This window comes from Electrona antarctica (genome assembly GCF_951216825.1).
Source record: "Electrona antarctica genome assembly, contig: scaffold_92, whole genome shotgun sequence".
NCBI classification, from domain to species: domain Eukaryota; kingdom Metazoa; phylum Chordata; class Actinopteri; order Myctophiformes; family Myctophidae; genus Electrona; species Electrona antarctica.
This window is the reverse complement of record NW_027638697.1, coordinates 132501-154388: the sequence shown is the minus strand read 5'-3', so window position 1 is coordinate 154388 and position 21888 is coordinate 132501. Positions and strand designations below refer to the sequence as shown.

The 21888-nt window shown below is 45.9% G+C and overlaps 1 protein-coding gene across 1 annotated transcript in view; it reads left to right on the top strand.

Moving 5' to 3' along the window:
- The window catches only part of ddx1 (DEAD (Asp-Glu-Ala-Asp) box helicase 1), a 64999-nt gene extending 55123 nt beyond the window's left edge, over nucleotides 1–9876 (top strand). Inside the window, exons 25-26 of the mRNA XM_079530725.1 lie at nucleotides 763–883; nucleotides 8888–9876. Of these exons, the coding sequence (XP_079386851.1) occupies nucleotides 763–883; nucleotides 8888–9018 (252 nt within the window). The 3' untranslated portion in view covers nucleotides 9019–9876. The remainder of the gene's footprint in view (nucleotides 1–762; nucleotides 884–8887) is intronic.
- The last annotated feature ends 12012 nt before the right edge of the window (nucleotides 9877–21888 follow it).

Sequence of the window (21888 nt, the reverse complement as noted above, 5' to 3'; positions counted from 1 at the left end):
AGTACATGTTTAAGTACATCTGGTACAATGAGAAAGAGGTAGAGTACATGTTTAAGTACATCTGGTACAATGAGAAAGAGGTAGAGTACATGTTTAAGTACATCTGGTACAATGAGAAAGAGGTAGAGTACATGTTTAAGTACATCTGGTACAATGAGAAAGAGGTAGAGTACATGTTTAAGTACATCTGGTACAATGAGAAAGAGGTAGAGTACATGTTTAAGTACATCTGGTACAATGAGAAAGAGGTAGAGTACATGTTTAAGTACATCTGGTACAATGAGAAAGAGGTAGAGTACATGTTTAAGTACATCTGGTACAATGAGAAAGAGGTAGAGTACATGTTTAAGTACATCTGGTACAATGAGAAAGAGGTAGAGTACATGTTTAAGTACATCTGGTACAATGAGATAGAGGTAGAGTACATGTTTAAGTACATCTGGTACAATGAGAAAGAGGTAGAGTACATGTTTAAGTACATCTGGTACAATGAGAAAGAGGTAGAGTACATGTTTAAGTACATCTGGTACAATGAGAAAGAGGTAGAGTACATGTTTAAGTACATCTGGTACAATGAGAAAGAGGTGAGCCAACAACTATTTAAAGTCCCCACATTAACTCTCTCTCTCCTCTCTCTCTCTCCTCTCTCCCCTCTCCTCTCTCTCTCCCCTCTCCCTCTCCTCTATCCCCTCTCCCCTCTCCCCTCCCCTCTCTCCCCTCTCCTCTCTCTCCTCTCTCCCCCCCCCCCTCCCCCCTCCCCAGCTGTTGTCAGATATTGAGGAGCACCTGAAGGTCACCATCACTCAGTGTGAGGCCGACATCAAGGTTCCTCTGGATGATTTTGACGGCAAGGTGACGTATGGCCAGAGGAAGGCTTCAGGAGGTAGGTCTATAGATCTGTTTATAGATCTGCCACCATGTGATACACACAGCCATGGGAATTATCCATTCATTCATTCACTGATAAGTTGTACGTGTTGATAGCCTTATCAATCGATTAACCGGTTAGTTGATGAGCATTTTTTTATTCTTCTTAATCTGAGAATCTATATTCCCTCGATGTCTTCATTTAGGGCCTTGCAAACGGGGGGCGATAAAACGGGCCTATAGTTCATTTTCAATGAGACCTGCGTTTTGTTGTTTGAAGTCGCGGTGCGACAACGCAAGCATATTTACGTGAGCACGGTCCCGTGAATTTGTTGCGCACGTGCTCGTTTCGTGCACACGACCTGTGTTGATCCAGGCCCTCTTCAACAGGCCTGGAGGAGACCTGGAGGAGACCTGTGTTGATCCAGGCCCTCTTCAACAGACCTGGAGGAGACCTGTGTTGATCCAGGCCCTCTTCAACAGGCCTGGAGGAGACCTGTGTTGATCCAGGCCCTCTTCAACAGATCTGGAGGAGACCTGTGTTGATCCAGACCCTCTTCAACAGGCCTGGAGGAGACCTGTGTTGATCCAGACCCTCTTCAACAGATCTGGAGGAGACCTGTGTTGATCCAGACCCTCTTCAACAGGCCTGGAGGAGACCTGTGTTGATCCAGACCCTCTTCAACAGGCCTGGAGGAGACCTGTGTTGATCCAGGCCCTCTTCAACAGACCTGGAGGAGACCTGTGTTGATCCAGGCCCTCTTCAACAGACCTGGAGGAGACCTGTGTTGATCCAGACCCTCTTCAACAGACCTGGAGGAGACCTGTGTTGATCCAGACCCTCTTCAACAGGCCTGGAGGAGACCTGTGTTGATCCAGGCCCTCTTCAACAGGCCTGGGGGAGACCTGTGTTGATCCAGACCCTCTTCAACAGGCCTGGAGGAGACCTGTGTTGATCCAGGCCCTCTTCAACAGACCTGGAGGAGACCTGTGTTGATCCAGACCCTCTTCAACAGACCTGGAGGAGACCTGTGTTGATCCAGACCCTCTTCAACAGGCCTGGAGGAGACCTGTGTTGATTCAGGCCCTCTAGAGCAGACCTGGAGGAGACCCGTGTTGATCCAGGCCCTCTTCAACAGACCTGGAGGAGACCTGTGTTGATCCAGGCCCTCTTCAACAGACCTGGAGGAGACCTGTGTTGATCCAGACCCTCTTCAACAGGCCTGGAGGAGACCTGTGTTGATCCAGGCCCTCTTCAACAGGCCTGGAGGAGACCTGTGTTGATCCAGGCCCTCTTCAACAGGCCTGGAGGAGACCTGTGTTGATCCAGACCCTCTAGAGCAGACCTGGAGGAGACCTGTGTTGATCCAGACCCTCTAGAGCAGACCTGGAGGAGACCTGTGTTGATCCAGACCCTCTAGAGCAGACCTGGAGGAGACCTGTGTTGATCCAGGCCCTCTTCAACAGGCCTGGAGGAGACCTGTGTTGATCCAGGCCCTCTTCAACAGACCTGGAGGAGACCTGTGTTGATCCAGACCCTCTTCAACAGACCTGGAGGAGACCCGTGTTGATCCAGGCCCTCTTCAACAGGCCTGGAGGAGACCTGTGTTGATCCAGGCCCTCTTCAACAGACCTGGAGGAGACCCGTGTTGATCCAGGCCCTCTTCAACAGACCTGGAGGAGACCTGTGTTGATCCAGACCCTCTTCAACAGGCCTGGAGGAGACCTGTGTTGATTCAGACCCTCTTCAACAGACCTGGAGGAGACCTGTGTTGATCCAGACCCTCTTCAACAGGCCTGGAGGAGACCTGTGTTGATTCAGACCCTCTTCAACAGACCTGGAGGAGACCTGTGTTGATCCAGGCCCTCTTCAACAGGCCTGGAGGAGACCTGTGTTGATCCAGACCCTCTTCAACAGACCTGGAGGAGACCTGTGTTGATCCAGGCCCTCTTCAACAGGCCTGGAGGAGACCTGTGTTGATCCAGACCCTCTTCAACAGACCTGGAGGAGACCTTTGTTGATCCAGGCCCTCTTCAACAGACCTGGAGGAGACCTGTGTTGATCCAGGCCCTCTTCAACAGACCTGGAGGAGACCTGTGTTGATCCAGACCCTCTTCAACAGGCCTGGAGGAGACCTGTGTTGATCCAGGCCCTCTTCAACAGACCTGGAGGAGACCTGTGTTGATCCAGGCCCTCTTCAACAGACCTGGAGGAGACCTGTGTTGATCCAGGCCCTCTTCAACAGACCTGGAGGAGACTTGTGTTGATTCAGGCCCTCTTCAACAGACCTGGAGGAGACCTGTGTTGATCCAGGCCCTCTTCAACAGACCTGGAGGAGACTTGTGTTGATTCAGGCCCTCTTCAACAGGCCTGGAGGAGACCTGTGTTGATCCAGGCCCTCTTCAACAGACCTGGAGGAGACCTGTGTTGATCCAGACCCTCTTCAACAGACCTGGAGGAGACCTGTGTTGATCCAGACCCTCTTCAACAGACCTGGAGGAGACCTGTGTTGATCCAGACCCTCTTCAACAGACCTGGAGGAGACCTGTGTTGATCCAGGCCCTCTTCAACAGGCCTGGAGGAGACCTGTGTTGATCCAGGCCCTCTTCAACAGGCCTGGAGGAGACCTGTGTTGATCCAGGCCCTCTTCAACAGGCCTGGAGGAGACCTGTGTTGATCCAGACCCTCTAGAGCAGACCTGGAGGAGACCTGTGTTGATCCAGACCCTCTAGAGCAGACCTGGAGGAGACCTGTGTTGATCCAGGCCCTCTTCAACAGACCTGGAGGAGACCTGTGTTGATCCAGGCCCTCTTCAACAGACCTGGAGGAGACCTGTGTTGATCCAGACCCTCTTCAACAGACCTGGAGGAGACCTGTGTTGATCCAGACCCTCTTCAACAGGCCTGGAGGAGACCTGTGTTGATTCAGGCCCTCTAGAGCAGACCTGGAGGAGACCCGTGTTGATCCAGGCCCTCTTCAACAGACCTGGAGGAGACCTGTGTTGATCCAGGCCCTCTTCAACAGACCTGGAGGAGACCTGTGTTGATCCAGACCCTCTTCAACAGGCCTGGAGGAGACCTGTGTTGATCCAGGCCCTCTTCAACAGGCCTGGAGGAGACCTGTGTTGATCCAGGCCCTCTTCAACAGGCCTGGAGGAGACCTGTGTTGATCCAGACCCTCTAGAGCAGACCTGGAGGAGACCTGTGTTGATCCAGACCCTCTAGAGCAGACCTGGAGGAGACCTGTGTTGATCCAGACCCTCTAGAGCAGACCTGGAGGAGACCTGTGTTGATCCAGGCCCTCTTCAACAGACCTGGAGGAGACCTGTGTTGATCCAGACCCTCTTCAACAGACCTGGAGGAGACCCGTGTTGATCCAGGCCCTCTTCAACAGGCCTGGAGGAGACCTGTGTTGATCCAGGCCCTCTTCAACAGACCTGGAGGAGACCCGTGTTGATCCAGGCCCTCTTCAACAGACCTGGAGGAGACCTGTGTTGATCCAGACCCTCTTCAACAGGCCTGGAGGAGACCTGTGTTGATTCAGACCCTCTTCAACAGGCCTGGAGGAGACCTGTGTTGATCCAGACCCTCTTCAACAGACCTGGAGGAGACCTGTGTTGATCCAGGCCCTCTTCAACAGGCCTGGAGGAGACCTGTGTTGATCCAGACCCTCTTCAACAGACCTGGAGGAGACCTTTGTTGATCCAGGCCCTCTTCAACAGACCTGGAGGAGACCTGTGTTGATCCAGGCCCTCTTCAACAGACCTGGAGGAGACCTGTGTTGATCCAGACCCTCTTCAACAGGCCTGGAGGAGACCTGTGTTGATCCAGGCCCTCTTCAACAGACCTGGAGGAGACCTGTGTTGATCCAGGCCCTCTTCAACAGACCTGGAGGAGACTTGTGTTGATTCAGGCCCTCTTCAACAGACCTGGAGGAGACCTGTGTTGATCCAGGCCCTCTTCAACAGACCTGGAGGAGACTTGTGTTGATTCAGGCCCTCTTCAACAGGCCTGGAGGAGACCTGTGTTGATCCAGGCCCTCTTCAACAGACCTGGAGGAGACCTGTGTTGATCCAGACCCTCTTCAACAGACCTGGAGGAGACCTGTGTTGATCCAGACCCTCTTCAACAGACCTGGAGGAGACCTGTGTTGATCCAGACCCTCTTCAACAGACCTGGAGGAGACCTGTGTTGATCCAGGCCCTCTTCAACAGGCCTGGAGGAGACCTGTGTTGATCCAGGCCCTCTTCAACAGGCCTGGAGGAGACCTGTGTTGATCCAGACCCTCTTCAACAGGCCTGGAGGAGACCTGTGTTGATCCAGGCCCTCTTCAACAGGCCTGGAGGAGACCTGTGTTGATCCAGACCCTCTTCAACAGGCCTGGAGGAGACCTGTGTTGATCCAGACCCTCTAGAGCAGACCTGGAGGAGACCTGTGTTGATCCAGACCCTCTAGAGCAGACCTGGAGGAGACCTGTGTTGATCCAGGCCCTCTTCAACAGACCTGGAGGAGACCTGTGTTGATCCAGGCCCTCTTCAACAGACCTGGAGGAGACCTGTGTTGATCCAGGCCCTCTTCAACAGACCTGGAGGAGACCTGTGTTGATCCAGACCCTCTAGAGCAGACCTGGAGGAGACCTGTGTTGATCCAGACCCTCTTCAACAGACCTGGAGGAGACCTGTGTTGATCCAGACCCTCTTCAACAGGCCTGGAGGAGACCTGTGTTGATCCAGACCCTCTTCAACAGGCCTGGAGGAGACCTGTGTTGATCCAGACCCTCTTCAACAGGCCTGGAGGAGACCTGTGTTGATCCAGACCCTCTTCAACAGGCCTGGAGGAGACCTGTGTTGATCCAGACCCTCTTCAACAGGCCTGGAGGAGACCTGTGTTGATCCAGACCCTCTTCAACAGGCCTGGAGGAGACCTGTGTTGATCCAGACCCTCTTCAACAGGCCTGGAGGAGACCTGTGTTGATCCAGACCCTCTTCAACAGGCCTGGAGGAGACCTGTGTTGATCCAGACCCTCTTCAACAGGCCTGGAGGAGACCTGTGTTGATCCAGGCCCTCTTCAACAGACCTGGAGGAGACCTGTGTTGATCCAGACCCTCTTCAACAGGCCTGGAGGAGACCTGTGTTGATCCAGGCCCTCTTCAACAGACCTGGAGGAGACCTGTGTTGATCCAGGGCCTCTTCAACAGGCCTGGAGGAGACCTGTGTTGATCCAGACCCTCTTCAACAGGCCTGGAGGAGACCTGTGTTGATCCAGACCCTCTTCAACAGGCCTGGAGGAGACCTGTGTTGATCCAGACCCTCTTCAACAGGCCTGGAGGAGACCTGTGTTGATCCAGACCCTCTTCAACAGGCCTGGAGGAGACCTGTGTTGATCCAGACCCTCTTCAACAGGCCTGGAGGAGACCTGTGTTGATCCAGGCCCTCTTCAACAGACCTGGAGGAGACCTGTGTTGATCCAGACCCTCTTCAACAGGCCTGGAGGAGACCTGTGTTGATCCAGGCCCTCTTCAACAGACCTGGAGGAGACCTGTGTTGATCCAGACCCTCTTCAACAGACCTGGAGGAGACCTGTGTTGATCCAGACCCTCTTCAACAGACCTGGAGGAGACCTGTGTTGATTCAGGCAACAACGCCTGCGTTCCTCGCTTCACGTTTGCAAGGCCCTTTTTGCTGCTATACAGAGAGAATATAAAACGCATTTTATAATCCTTAATCAAATATGGATTCGACCATTTGAGATGCAGGGCCAGGCATTTACAGAAAACCGTCCAATGACAGAAGACCATTTGAGATGCAGGGCCAGGTATTTACAGAAAACCGTCCAATGAGATGCAGGGCCAGGCATTTACAGAAAACCGTCCAATGACATTACGGCGATTAATCCATTCATGATCAACTGTTATCATCCCTCGTCGGGATCTAACTATTAGTGTGACGATGGAGCCATGATTTCAGATTCATGATTCCACACAGTAGAGTAATAGATTGTAATGATTTCAGGGCTGTAGGGATCGCATGATTCCACACAGTAGAGTAATAGATTGTAATGATTTCAGGGCTGTGGGGAGGGCATGATTCCTCACAGTAGAGTAATAGATTGTAATGATTTCAGGGCTGTGGGGAGGGCATGATTCCACACAGTAGAGTAATAGATTGTAATGATTTCAGGGCTGTAGGGATCGCATGATTCCACACAGTAGAGTAATAGATTGTAATGATTTCAGGGCTGTGGGGAGGGCATGATTCCTCACAGTAGAGTAATAGATTGTAATGATTTCAGGGCTGTGGGGAGGGCATGATTCCTCACAGTAGAGTAATAGATTGTAATGATTTCAGGGCTGTGGGGAGGGCATGATTCCACACAGTAGAGTAATAGATTGTAATGATTTCAGGGCTGTGGGGAGGGCATGATTCCTCACAGTAGAGTAATAGATTTGAATGATTTCAGGACTTAGAGTATATATGAATAGAGACGGCATCGGATTTCTCCTCCCATCCACTTGCATTAAGTTGTTCAAAAGCGCAATGAGGCGATTTCACTCCTCCTTCCGGGTAGGAACAGAGTGCATTCTGGGATGGATTGGGCCCAAACACATGAACGCCATGCTGTTGACTATCATTGCACGCGTTCACGTATGAAACAGCGTTCATGTATGAAACAGCGTTCATGTATGAAACAGCGTTCACGTATGAAACAGCGTTCATGTATGAAACAGCGTTCACGTATGAAACAGCGTTCACGTATGAAACAGCGTTCACTATGAAACAGCGTTCACTATGAAACAGTGTTCACTATGAAACAGCGTTCACTTATGAAACAGCGTTCACTATGAAACAGTGTTCACTATGAAACAGCGTTCACTTATGAAACAGCGTTCACTTATGAAACAGCGTTCACTTATGAAACAGCGTTCACGTATGAAACAGCGTTCACTATGAAACAGTGTTCACTATGAAACAGCGTTCACTATGAAACAGCGTTCACTATGAAACAGTGTTCACTATGAAACAGCGTTCACTTATGAAACAGCGTTCACTTATGAAACAGCGTTCACTTATGAAACAGCGTTCACTATGAAACAGTGTTCACTATGAAACAGCGTTCACTTATGAAACAGCGTTCACTATGAAACAGCGTTCACGTATGAAACAGCGTTCACGTATGAAACAGCGTTCACGTATGAAACAGCGTTCACTTATGAAACAGCGTTCACTTATGAACCAGCGTTCACTTATGAAACAGCGTTCACGTATGAAACAGTGTTCACGTATGAAACAGCGTTCATGTATGAAACAGCCTTCACTATGAAACAGCGTTCACTTATGAAACAGCGTTCACATATGAAACAGCGTTCATGTATGAAACAGCGTTCACGTATGAAACAGCGTTCACGTATGAAACAGCGTTCACTATGAAACAGCGTTCACTTATGAAACAGCGTTCACTATGAAACAGCGTTCATGTATGAAACAGCGTTCACTTATGAAACAGCGTTCACTATGAAACAGCGTTCACTTATGAAACAGCGTTCATGTATGAAACAGCGTTCACGTATGAAACAGCGTTCATGTATGAAACAGCGTTCATGTATGAAACAGCGTTCACTTATGAAACAGCGTTCACGTATGAAACAGCGTTCACGTATGAAACAGCGTTCATGTATGAAACAGCGTTCACGTATGAAACAGCGTTCATGTATGAAACAGCGTTCATGTATGAAACAGCGTTCATGTATGAAACAGCGTTCACTTATGAAACAGCGTTCATGTATGAAACAGCGTTCACGTATGAAACAGCGTTCACGATGTTATAACGATGTGATAACGATGTGATAACGATGCGTGCTCCTTCCAGGTGTGCTCTACAAGGATAACGATGTCATAACAATGTGTTAACGATGTCATAACGATGTGATAACGATGCGTGCTCCTTCCAGGTGTGCTCTACAAGGATAACGATGTCATAACGATGTGTTAACGATGTTATAACGATGCGTGCTCCTTCCAGGTGGGCTCTACAAGGGCCATGTGGACGTGCTGGCCCCCACCGTCCAGGAGCTGGCCACCCTGGAGAGAGAGGCCCAGACCTCCTTCCTTCACCTGGGATACATGCCCAATCAGCTGTTCAGAGCCTTCTGAGCACCAGGATACCTTCTGAACACCAGGACACATGATGGCCAACCAGGTGTTCAGAGCCTTCTGAGCACCAGGATACCTTCTGAACACCAGGATACATGATGGCCAACCAGGTGTTCAGAGCCCTGACCTGTATTAGATATTTAACATTACTTTTGAGAGTGTGAAATGAAACCAAATTAACCTTATTAACACATTCCCTCCCGTTGGGCGGGATTGTGAGGCAGGTGCCCCTGGCCAACCAGGAAGTGATGCAATCCATATCTGTAGTCTAAACAGGAAGTGATGCAATCCATATCTGTAGTCTAAACAGGAAGTGATGCAATCCATATCTGTAGTCTAAACAGGAAGTGATGCAATCCATATCTGTAGTCTAAGGGCCGATTCATACTCCTATTTTACCGCTGTTTCGGCGCTGTAGTGCCGAAATGATTTCGGCTCGTCAGAAATTTTCAGTCGCACCGAAGAGCCGACTTTAGGACGGTCCCCGCCCCCCCGAACCTCAAATGACGTCACATTGTAGGCTCTACAGAGCCGAACTGACTTTTATTCGGCTCTAAAATAGGAGTATGAATCGGCCCTGTGGCTCACAGCAGGTTGTGGCCGATCGCCAGGAGGATTATTATTATTATTATTATTGTCAGCGCAAGCTTGGGTTCATGTTTTATAAGCTCCCAAACATAAAAAAATACAAAAATATTATTTTTAAAGCTGGATTCATTCTTTAACTCTTTAATCAAATCTCGAGATTTCTCGAGATTGGCACAAATACGGTTAATTGAAATCTTTACCTCTAGAGAGTGTAAAATGTAACTGAATGGATCCGTATTTCACGCTCTCAAAAGTAAAAAAAAATAAAAATCTGCATAACCTAATTTACAAGAAGTTACACAAAAAGGGAACTTAGTTACTTGTTGTTTTGATCGACGTTTGCCTGTTATCTCTCCTAATGGTACCAACATCATGTTATCTCTCCTAATGGTACCAACATCATGTTATCTCTCCTAATGGTACCAACATCATGTTATCTCTCCTAATGGTACCAACATCATGTTATCTCTCCTAATGGTACCAACATCATGTTATCTCTCCTAATGGTACCAACATCAATGCAGCATGGATTTGTGGACAAAATATTATCGGGGAGGAGGAGGAGGAAGGGGGAGGGAGGAGGGAGTAGGAGGGGGGGGGGGGGAGGAGGAGGAGGAGGGGGGAGGGAGGAGGAGGAGGGGGGGGAGGAGGAGGGGGGGGGGGGGAGGAGGAGGGTGGATTCTTTCTGGATGTTGTAATAACACATGCTTTTCAACTCTTTTCACATCAAGACCCGTTATTCATTCAATAATTCCATGCTCTGTTGACGTGGTACCACGAGGAGAGAGAACATGATGTTGGTACCATTAGGTACCACTAGGTACCATTAGGTACCATTAGTACCTAACAGTATTCTGTTGACGTGGTACCATGAGGAGAGATAACGAGCAAACGTCTTCTACTTTCTCTAACACAAGCCTTGCAAGCAGGATAACTTTACAGAAAAATGCTGTTATTTAGATGCTGATGGAAGTTGTTTATTTCCTTGTGGAGGAGTAATGTAAAAATGCATTTCCAGTTTGAGTTAACGTGACATTTATCATTATTTCCTTTCTGAAATAAAAGTGCAGTTTTCAGTTCATTCTGAGTCCTTCTTGTTGGAGCTGAATAACACTTAGAGGCAGGCGGAGGATGGGTGGGGAGGAGGGAGAGGAGGAGGAGGGTGGGGAGGAGGAGGAGGGGAGGAGGGAGGGGCGGCTTTGGCTCCGAGCAGAGCCATAGAGGAAGACAGAGTTACGACAACTCTGTTCACTTCATGGGGCTTCAGTCCAACGGAGGCTCTCCTACATAGACTTCTATTGGCTTCAGTCCAATGGAGGCTCTCCTACATAGACTTCTATTGGCTTCAGTCCAATGGAGGCTCTCCTACATAGACTTCTATTGGCTTCAGTCCAATGGAGGCTCTCCTACATAGACTTATATTGGCTTCAGTCCAATGGAGGCTCTCCTACATAGACTTCTATTGGCTTCAGTCCAATGGAGGCTCTCCTACATATACTTCTATTGGCTTCAGTCCAATGGAGGCTCTCCTACATAGACTTCTATAGGCTTCAGTCCAATGGAGGCTCTCCTACATAGACTTCTATAGGCTTCAGTCCAATGGAGGCTCTCCTACATAGACTTCTATTGGCTTCAGTCCAATGGAGGCTCTCCTACATAGACTTCTATTGGCTTCAGTCCAATGGAGGCTCTCCTACATAGACTTCTATTGGCTTCAGTCCAATGGAGGCTCTCCTACATAGACTTCTATTGGCTTCAGTCCAATGGAGGCTCTCCTACATAGACTTCTATAGGCTTCAGTCCAATGGAGGCTCTCCTACATAGACTTCTATAGGCTTCAGTCCAATGGAGGCTCTCCTACATAGACTTCTATAGGCTTCAGTCCAATGGAGGCTCTCCTACATAGACTTCTATTGGCTTCAGTCCAATGGAGGCTCTCCTACATAGACTTCTATTGGCTTCAGTCCAATGGAGGCTCTCCTACATAGACTTCTATTGGCTTCAGTCCAATGGAGGCTCTCCTACATAGACTTCTATTGAGAATGGGGACAACCAACTGGGACAAGTCCTGGACCGGAAGTAGGCAGAAATGCATTGTTCTCAGGGCAACAGCCCAGCTTTAATGATCTTAAATCCCTTTATATTAGATTGCTTTTTAGTAATAATACAACATAAACATTACAGGGACTTTAGTTGTAACTTGTTACTGTACAATGCTTTAACCCTGTAACACCCAGTGTTGCAATAATACAACATATTTTAATTAATTAATTATATCTTTTTTCACCTAAACGTCATCATGGATGTTCATTGCAATGCCATTGGTCATTATATTTGCATATGAATACCCCCACAGAGGCTGAAATTCACACAAATTAAAAATCTCTGGACTCTAACAACTCTTTTAACAATTTTTAACCTATGACCCTAGCGCGTCCATTTGGTTCCGTTTGTACACTCTCAGAGTTAAATTAACATTGATTGTTTGATGCCCCACACATATAGATGCACAGACTGTGAAGTAGTTAGGGAGTACCTGCCTAATTGTCTCCCTATAGGTGAGCCTGGGTGGGGCATTCCATTCCATCTGGATTGCTCATTGGAGAGCACCTGGGCCCGGTGCCTCTATAAAAGCAATCCCCCTGCCATTCCCACAGGGAGATCCAGAAGAGGCAGACCTGCTGTCTGTGCCTCCACTGCCTGCTTGCCTCCATGCCCTTATAGAACTATGTTTACCTTATTCTTTCCATCCACACACACACCACACCATGTGCCACACATCCATCACCACCACACCACTGATTGCTGACTCCACACCTCATAGGATCCGTTGCCTGGTTATGTTGTACTCCAAGTTGTATGTATAGGCCTACTTGTTAATAAATACAGTTTATTATACTGTTGCGCTGTCTCCTGTCTCCCAATCGTTGCCATAGCATGAGCCAGCTATGACATATGGGGGCTCGTCCGTACGTTCGTATGTCATAGCTGGCTCATGCTATGGCAACGATTGGGAGACAGGAGACAGGAGACAGGAGACAGGAGACAGGAGACAGCGCGGATCTACTATGAGGTGTGGAGTCAGCAATCAGTGGTGTGGTGGTGATGGATGTGTGGCACATGGTGTGGTGTGTGTGGATGGAAAGAATAAGGTAAACATAGTTCTATAAGGGCATGGAGGCAAGCAGGCAGTGGAGGCACAGACAGCAGGTCTGCCTCTTCTGGATCTCTTTGTGGGAATGGCAGGGGGATTGCTTTTATAGAGGCACCGGGCCCAGGTGCTCTCCAATGAGCAATCCAGATGGAATGGAATGCCCCACCCAGGCTCACCTATAGGGAGACAATTAGGCAGGTACTCCCTAACTACTTCACAGTCTGTGCATCTATATGTGTGGGGCATCACAATTGTACAATATAAATTGGGGGTCCCAGAGATAAGATAGAAATGCCATTAAATGGGGGTCCGTAGACTAATGCATGTCAAACTGGGGGTCCTTGGAATGAAAATGTTTGAAAATCACTGCTAGAACCGTACAAATCTTCTCTTATGGGGGTCCCTGGCATATCTCTTCCAATGGGGGTCCGCAGGCATTTGGGGGTCCTTGACATGAAAATGTTTGGGAACCAATGGTCTATAGGAGTGGTTGAACCACTCAAAAACAACATGTGAGTATGGTAGCCTATACTTTTTCCGGATACCGGAGAACTCGCCAGTTTTCCAAGTTGCCAGGGCGAAAGTTCTTCATCAAGGTCTTCATCGTTATGCTAACATGCTGTCTTCATCAAGGTCTTCATCGTTATGCTAACATGCTGTCTTCATCAAGGTCTTCATCGTTATGCTAACATGCTGTCTTCATCAAGGTCTTCATCGTTATGCTAACATGCTGTCTTCATCAAGGTCTTCATCGTTATGCTAACATGCTGTCTTCATCAAGGTCTTCATCGTTATGCTAACATGCTGTCTTCATCAAGGTCTTCATCGTTATGCTAACATGCTGTCTTCATCATGGTCTTCATCGTTATGCTAACATACCGTCTTCATCAAGGTCTTCATCGTTATGCTAACATGCTGTCTTCATCATGGTCTTCATCGTTATGCTAACATGCTGTCTTCATCATGGTCTTCATCGTTATGCTAACATGCTGTCTTCATCATGGTCTTCATCGTTATGCTAACATGCTGTCTTCATCAAGGTCTTCATCGTTATGCTAACATGCTGTCTTCATCAAGGTCTTCATCGTTATGCTAACATGCTGTCTTCATCAAGGTCTTCATCGTTATGCTAACATGCTGTCTTCATCAAGGTCTTCATCAGTGTAGCGTGTCAAACTCACAGATGTTACAGTTCATTTCCAAAATTAAATGGTCAGCTAGATCAGGGGTTCTCAACCCGTGGGTCGCGACCCATCCGGGGGTCGCCAAATTATTTTGGGTTTTTTTTTTCTTTTTGCAACTGAATGGCTGGAAAATGGAAATTAAGAGTTTACATATAGTACACATAGTACATGCATACACCTTCCCTAATGATTATATCTGGTTTCAGTATTTATGGTGTATTGTCTATTATTAAAGTTATTGTAGCAGTCAATTTATATTGGGGGTCGGGAGGGGGCGGGGCGGGGGTCCCGAGACGTTGCCAAAGCATTTTCGGGGGTCCCCGGCCAAAAACGTTGAGAACCCCTGAGCAAGATGATGATACAAAGGTGAGTATGAGAATACCAATGATAAGTAGGCCTACCATTTCAGGATATTGTTTACTAATTAATTACATTTGTCACTCCCTCTGATATGAATTGGAGACGAAGGCAGTATAGCATGTACTGGAAGTGTATTTGCTCAAAAACCTACGTCAAAACCGACGAAAGACAAACAATAATCAGTGATCAAATAATAAACAAATAAAGCATATAAACGAAATATAAAGAAAGGAAACATGAACAACTGATTTACCTTACTGACTGCACTAACTCAAAGGGAATGAATGTGGAATGGACCCTAGCCCCTCTCGGAACCAGAATGGACCCGTGAACATGAACAATCAGGACTGAAAGGAAAAACAATAAATAAAACGATCAATGAAACTCATAAAGAAACAAAACATAGAAACTTAAATGTTGACAAACAACTTAAAGTATGGGACCAGAAAGAACAAAACGAACCGACAAACAACCTCCCGTCTGCTTGACGTGCAGACGGAAGCTGCAATGACCTGTGAGAGCCGTCAGGCCACTCTACGGCTCCGTCTTTTTGGCAAATCTAGAACTTCCTGTTTGAGAGCTAGCAAATTTAAGACATCCGGTTGCTTTCAGAATAAAAGTGTAGTTAATTAAATAATTATTACATTACATTATTAGTATTATTATTACATTACAGTTATTGTGAAGACACACATTATGTTTCTGTGTAAAAATAAGTAATGAAATAACGTAAAAAAGTTATCTAAATGGATAAATGCCCAAGTCCATTCTGCTCAGATTCTGCAACGTCTATTGTGTCTGCAATGTCAGGACTGTCTCTAATGCATTCCTCTGACTGAAAAATGATGAAAATGATGAAAAATGTTGATTTCTTTTTTGGAAAAATGTTGAAAATGTTGAAAAAATGTTGAAAAAATGTTGAAAAATGTTGAGGAGGTCTCCCCGGACATGTGCATATGTCACACTAGTCGATACATAGCAGGGATTTTTGTCCAGCGTCCACTTTATAAAGCCATGCACTCCAGTGAATAGCATTTATCCATTTAGATAACTTTTGAATTACTTATCTTTACACAGAAACATTACTTATTACTACACAGAAACATAATGTGTGTCCTATAGCGTTTAAATGCTTAATTTATCGTTTTAATGTGCAAATTAATCTTTTTTTCAATAGTCTAGAGGGTACTCTTATTTTGAAGAGATCGTCCACCGGAAGTCTTATATTTGCTAGCTTAGATTTGCCAAAAAAACAGTGCCCCACTCGGCACCATATATGGTCGGGGCACCGAAAATGAGGCAATATGACAATAACCATTAAACAGTGTAGAAACCAATATAGAAGTGAACCATACATATGTAGAAAATAACATATTGTAGAAAACAACAAACACCAAGTAACAAATATCAAAATAATAACAAAATCATAATTGTGGCAGAAAAAACATTGTTTCTGTACTTTGGTGTTTACACTTTTAGCATTCCTACTTTCTCTATAGTGTTAACTCTAAACAACTATCCTATCTCTCTCTCTCTATCTCTCTCTCTATCTATCTCTATCTCTCTCTCCTATCTCTCTCTCTCTATCTCTCTCTCCTATCTCTCTCTCTCACTCTCTCTCTCTCTCTCCTATCTCTCTCTATCTCTCTATCTCTCTCATCTCTCTATCTCTCTCTCTCTCCTATCTCTCTCTCTCTCTCTATCTCTCCTATCTCTCTCTCTTTCTATCTCGCTCTCTCTCTCAAATCCAATGCAATTTAAATGAAGGTGAATTAAAACTAAAGTGCATGAAATTGTGGCGAGTTGGAAAACTGTTTTGATTGATTTATTAACAGTTTGCAGAATTACAGTACATTTCAAGTAGCCTACAACTCAATACAAAGACTTGACTGTGACTAGTGGACGACACCATAAAGACTGTTAACTGTGACTAGTGGACGACACCATAAAGACTGTTAACTGTGACTAGTGGACGACACCATAAAGACTGTTAACTGTGACTAGTGGACGACACCATAAAGACTGTTAACTGTGACTAGTGGACGACACCATAAAGACTGTTAACTGTGACTAGTGGACGACACCATAAAGACTGTTGACTGTGACTAGTGGACGACACCATAAAGACTGTTAACTGTGACTAGTGGACGACACCATAAAGACTGTTGACTGTGACTAGTGGACGACACCATAAAGACTGTTAACTGTGACTAGTGGACGACACCATAAAAACTTAACTGTGACTAGTGGACGACACCATAAAGACTGTTAACTGTGACTAGTGGACGACACCATAAAGACTGTTAACTGTAACTAGTAGACGACACCATAAAGACTGTTAACTGTGACTAGTGGACGACACCATAAAGACTTAACTGTGACTAGTGGACGACACCATAAAGACTGTTGACTGTGACTAGTGGACGACACCATAAAGACTGTTAACTGTGACTAGTGGACGACACCATAAAGACTTAACTGTGACTAGTGGACGACACCATAAAGACTGTTAACTGTGACTAGTGGACGACACCATAAAGACTTAACTGTGACTAGTGGACGACAACATAAAGACTGTTAACTGTGACTAGTGGACGACACCATAAAGACTGTTAACTGTGACTAGTGGACGACACCATAAAGACTTAACTGTGACTAGTGGACGACACCATAAAGACTGTTAACTGTGACTAGTGGACGACACCATAAAGACTGTTAACTGTGACTAGTGGACGACACCATAAAGACTGTTAACTGTGACTAGTGGACGACACCATAAAGACTGTTGACTGTGACTAGTGGACGACACCATAAAGACTGTTAACTGTGACTAGTGGACGACACCATAAAGACTGTTAACTGTGACTAGTGGACGACACCATAAAGACTCTTGACTGTGACTAGTGGACGACACCATAAAGACTGTTAACTGTGACTAGTGGACGACACCATAAAGACTGTTAACTGTGACTAGTGGACGACACCATAAAGACTGTTAACTGTGACTAGTGGGCGACACCATAAAGACTGTTAACTGTGACTAGTGGACGACACCATAAAGACTGTTGACTGTGACTAGTGGACGACACCATAAAGACTGTTAACTGTGACTAGTGGACGACACCATAAAGACTTAACTGTGACTAGTGGACAACACCGTAAAGACTGTTAACTGTGACTAGTGGACAACACCATAAAGACTGTTAACTGTGACTAGTGGACGACACCATAAAGACTTAACTGTGACTAGTGGACAACACCGTAAAGACTGTTGACTGTGACTAGTGGACGACACCATAAAGACTGTTAACTGTAACTAGTGGACGACACCATAAAGACTGTTAACTGTGACTAGTGGACGACACCATAAAGACTGTTAACTGTGACTAGTGGACGACACCATAAAGACTGTTAACTGTAACTAGTGGACGACACCATAAAGACTGTTAACTGTGACTAGTGGACGACACCATAAAGACTGTTAACTGTGACTAGTGGACGACACCATAAAGACTGTTGACTGTGACTAGTGGACGACACCATAAAGGCTGTTAACTGTGACTAGTGGACGACACCATAAAGACTTAACTGTGACTAGTGGACGACACCATAAAGACTGTTAACTGTGACTAGTGGACGACACCATAAAGCCTGTTAACTGTGACTAGTGGACAACACCATAAAGACTGTTAACTGTGACTAGTGGACAACACCATAAAGACTGTTAACTGTGACTAGTGGACGACACCATAAAGACTGTTAACTGTGACTAGTGGACGACACCATAAAGACCTAACTGTGACTAGTGGACGACACCATAAAGACTGTTAACTGTGACTAGTGGACGACACCATAAAGACTGTTAACTGTAACTAGTGTACGACACCATAAGGACTGTTAACTGTGACTAGTGGACGACACCATCAAGACTGTTAACTGTGACTAGTGGACGACACCATAAAGACTGTTGACTGTGACTAGTGGACGACACCATAAAGACTGTTAACTGTGACTAGTGGACGACACCATGAAGACTGTTAACTGTGACTAGTGGACGACACCATAAAGACTTAACTGTGACTAGTGGACAACACCGTAAAGACTGTTAACTGTGACTAGTGGACGACACCATAAAGACTGTTAACTGTGACTAGTGGACGACACCATAAAGACTTAACTGTGACTAGTGGACAACACCGTAAAGACTGTTGACTGTGACTAGTGGACGACACCATAAAGACTGTTAACTGTAACTAGTGGACGACACCATAAAGACTGTTAACTGTGACTAGTGGACGACACCATAAAGACTGTTAACTGTGACTAGTGGACGACACCATAAAGACTGTTAACTGTGACTAGTGGACGACACCATAAAGACTGTTAACTGTGACTAGTGGACGACACCATAAAGACTGTTGACTGTGACTAGTGGACGACACCATAAAGGCTGTTAACTGTGACTAGTGGACGACACCATAAAGACTTAACTGTGACTAGTGGACGACACCATAAAGACTGTTAACTGTGACTAGTGGACGACACCATAAAGCCTGTTAACTGTGACTAGTGGACGACACCATAAAGACTGTTAACTGTGACTAGTGGACGACACCATAAAGACTGTTAACTGTGACTAGTGGACGACACCATAAAGACTGTTGACTGTGACTAGTGGACGACACCATAAAGACTGTTAACTGTGACTAGTGGACGACACCATAAAGACTGTTAACTGTGACTAGTGGACGACACCATAAAGACTCTTGACTGTGACTAGTGGACGACACCATAAAGACTGTTAACTGTGACTAGTGGACGACACCATAAAGACTGTTAACTGTGACTAGTGGACGACACCATAAAGACTGTTAACTGTGACTAGTGGACGACACCATAAAGACTGTTAACTGTGACTAGTGGACGACACCATAAAGACTGTTGACTGTGACTAGTGGACGACACCATAAAGACTGTTAACTGTGACTAGTGGACAACACCATAAAGACTGTTAACTGTGACTAGTGGACGACACCATAAAGACTGTTAACTGTGACTAGTGGACGACACCATAAAGACCTAACTGTGACTAGTGGACGACACCATAAAGACTGTTAACTGTGACTAGTGGACGACACCATAAAGACTGTTAACTGTAACTAGTGTACGACACCATAAGGACTATTAACTGTGACTAGTGGACGACACCATCAAGACTGTTAACTGTGACTAGTGGACGACACCATAAAGACTGTTGACTGTGACTAGTGGACGACACCATAAAGACTGTTAACTGTGACTAGTGGACGACACCATAAAGACTGTTAACTGTGACTAGTGGACGACACCATAAAGACTTAACTGTGACTAGTGGACAACACCGTAAAGACTGTTAACTGTGACTAGTGGACGACACCATAAAGACTGTTAACTGTGACTAGTGGACGACACCATAAAGACTTAACTGTGACTAGTGGACAACACCGTAAAGACTGTTGACTGTGACTAGTGGACGACACCATAAAGACTGTTAACTGTAACTAGTGGACGACACCATAAAGACTGTTAACTGTGACTAGTGGACGACACCATAAAGACTGTTAACTGTGACTAGTGGACGACACCATAAAGACTGTTAACTGTGACTAGTGGACGACACCATAAAGACTGTTGACTGTGACTAGTGGACGACACCATAAAGGCTGTTAACTGTGACTAGTGGACGACACCATAAAGACTTAACTGTGACTAGTGGACGACACCATAAAGCCTGTTAACTGTGACTAGTGGACGACACCATAAAGCCTGTTAACTGTGACTAGTGGACGACACCATAAAGACTGTTAACTGTGACTAGTGGACGACACCATAAAGACTGTTAACTGTGACTAGTGGACGACACCATAAAGACTGTTGACTGTGACTAGTGGACGACACCATAAAGACTGTTAACTGTGACTAGTGGACGACACCATAAAGACTGTTAACTGTGACTAGTGGACGACACCATAAAGACTCTTGACTGTGACTAGTGGACGACACCATAAAGACTGTTAACTGTGACTAGTGGACGACACCATAAAGACTGTTAACTGTGACTAGTGGACGACACCATAAAGACTGTTAACTGTGACTAGTGGACGACACCATAAAGACTGTTAACTGTGACTAGTGGACGACACCATAAAGACTGTTGACTGTGACTAGTGGACGACACCATAAAGACTGTTAACTGTGACTAGTGGACGACACCATAAAGACTTAACTGTGACTAGTGGACAACACCGTAAAGACTGTTAACTGTGACTAGTGGACAACACCATAAAGACTGTTAACTGTGACTAGTGGACGACACCATAAAGACTTAACTGTGACTAGTGGACAACACCGTAAAGACTGTTGACTGTGACTAGTGGACGACACCATAAAGACTGTTAACTGTAACTAGTGGACGACACCATAAAGACTGTTAACTGTGACTAGTGGACGACACCATAAAGACTGTTAACTGTGACTAGTGGACGACACCATAAAGACTGTTAACTGTAACTAGTGGACGACACCATAAAGACTGTTAACTGTGACTAGTGGACGACACCATAAAGACTGTTAACTGTGACTAGTGGACGACACCATAAAGACTGTTGACTGTGACTAGTGGACGACACCATAAAGGCTGTTAACTGTGACTAGTGGACGACACCATAAAGACTTAACTGTGACTAGTGGACGACACCATAAAGACTGTTAACTGTGACTAGTGGACGACACCATAAAGCCTGTTAACTGTGACTAGTGGACGACACCATAACGACTGTTAACTGTGACTAGTGGACAACACCATAAAGACTGTTAACTGTGACTAGTGGACGACACCATAAAGACTGTTAACTGTGACTAGTGGACGACACCATAAAGACCTAACTGTGACTAGTGGACGACACCATAAAGACTGTTAACTGTGACTAGTGGACGACACCATAAAGACTGTTAACTGTAACTAGTGTACGACACCATAAGGACTGTTAACTGTGACTAGTGGACGACACCATCAAGACTGTTAACTGTGACTAGTGGACGACACCATAAAGACTGTTGACTGTGACTAGTGGACGACACCATAAAGACTGTTAACTGTGACTAGTGGACGACACCATAAAGACTGTTAACTGTGACTAGTGGACGACACCATAAAGACTTAACTGTGACTAGTGGACAACACCGTAAAGACTGTTAACTGTGACTAGTGGACGACACCATAAAGACTGTTAACTGTGACTAGTGGACGACACCATAAAGACTTAACTGTGACTAGTGGACAACACCGTAAAGACTGTTGACTGTGACTAGTGGACGACACCATAAAGACTGTTAACTGTAACTAGTGGACGACACCATAAAGACTGTTAACTGTGACTAGTGGACGACACCATAAAGACTGTTAACTGTGACTAGTGGACGACACCATAAAGACTGTTAACTGTGACTAGTGGACGACACCATAAAGACTGTTAACTGTGACTAGTGGACGACACCATAAAGACTGTTGACTGTGACTAGTGGACGACACCATAAAGGCTGTTA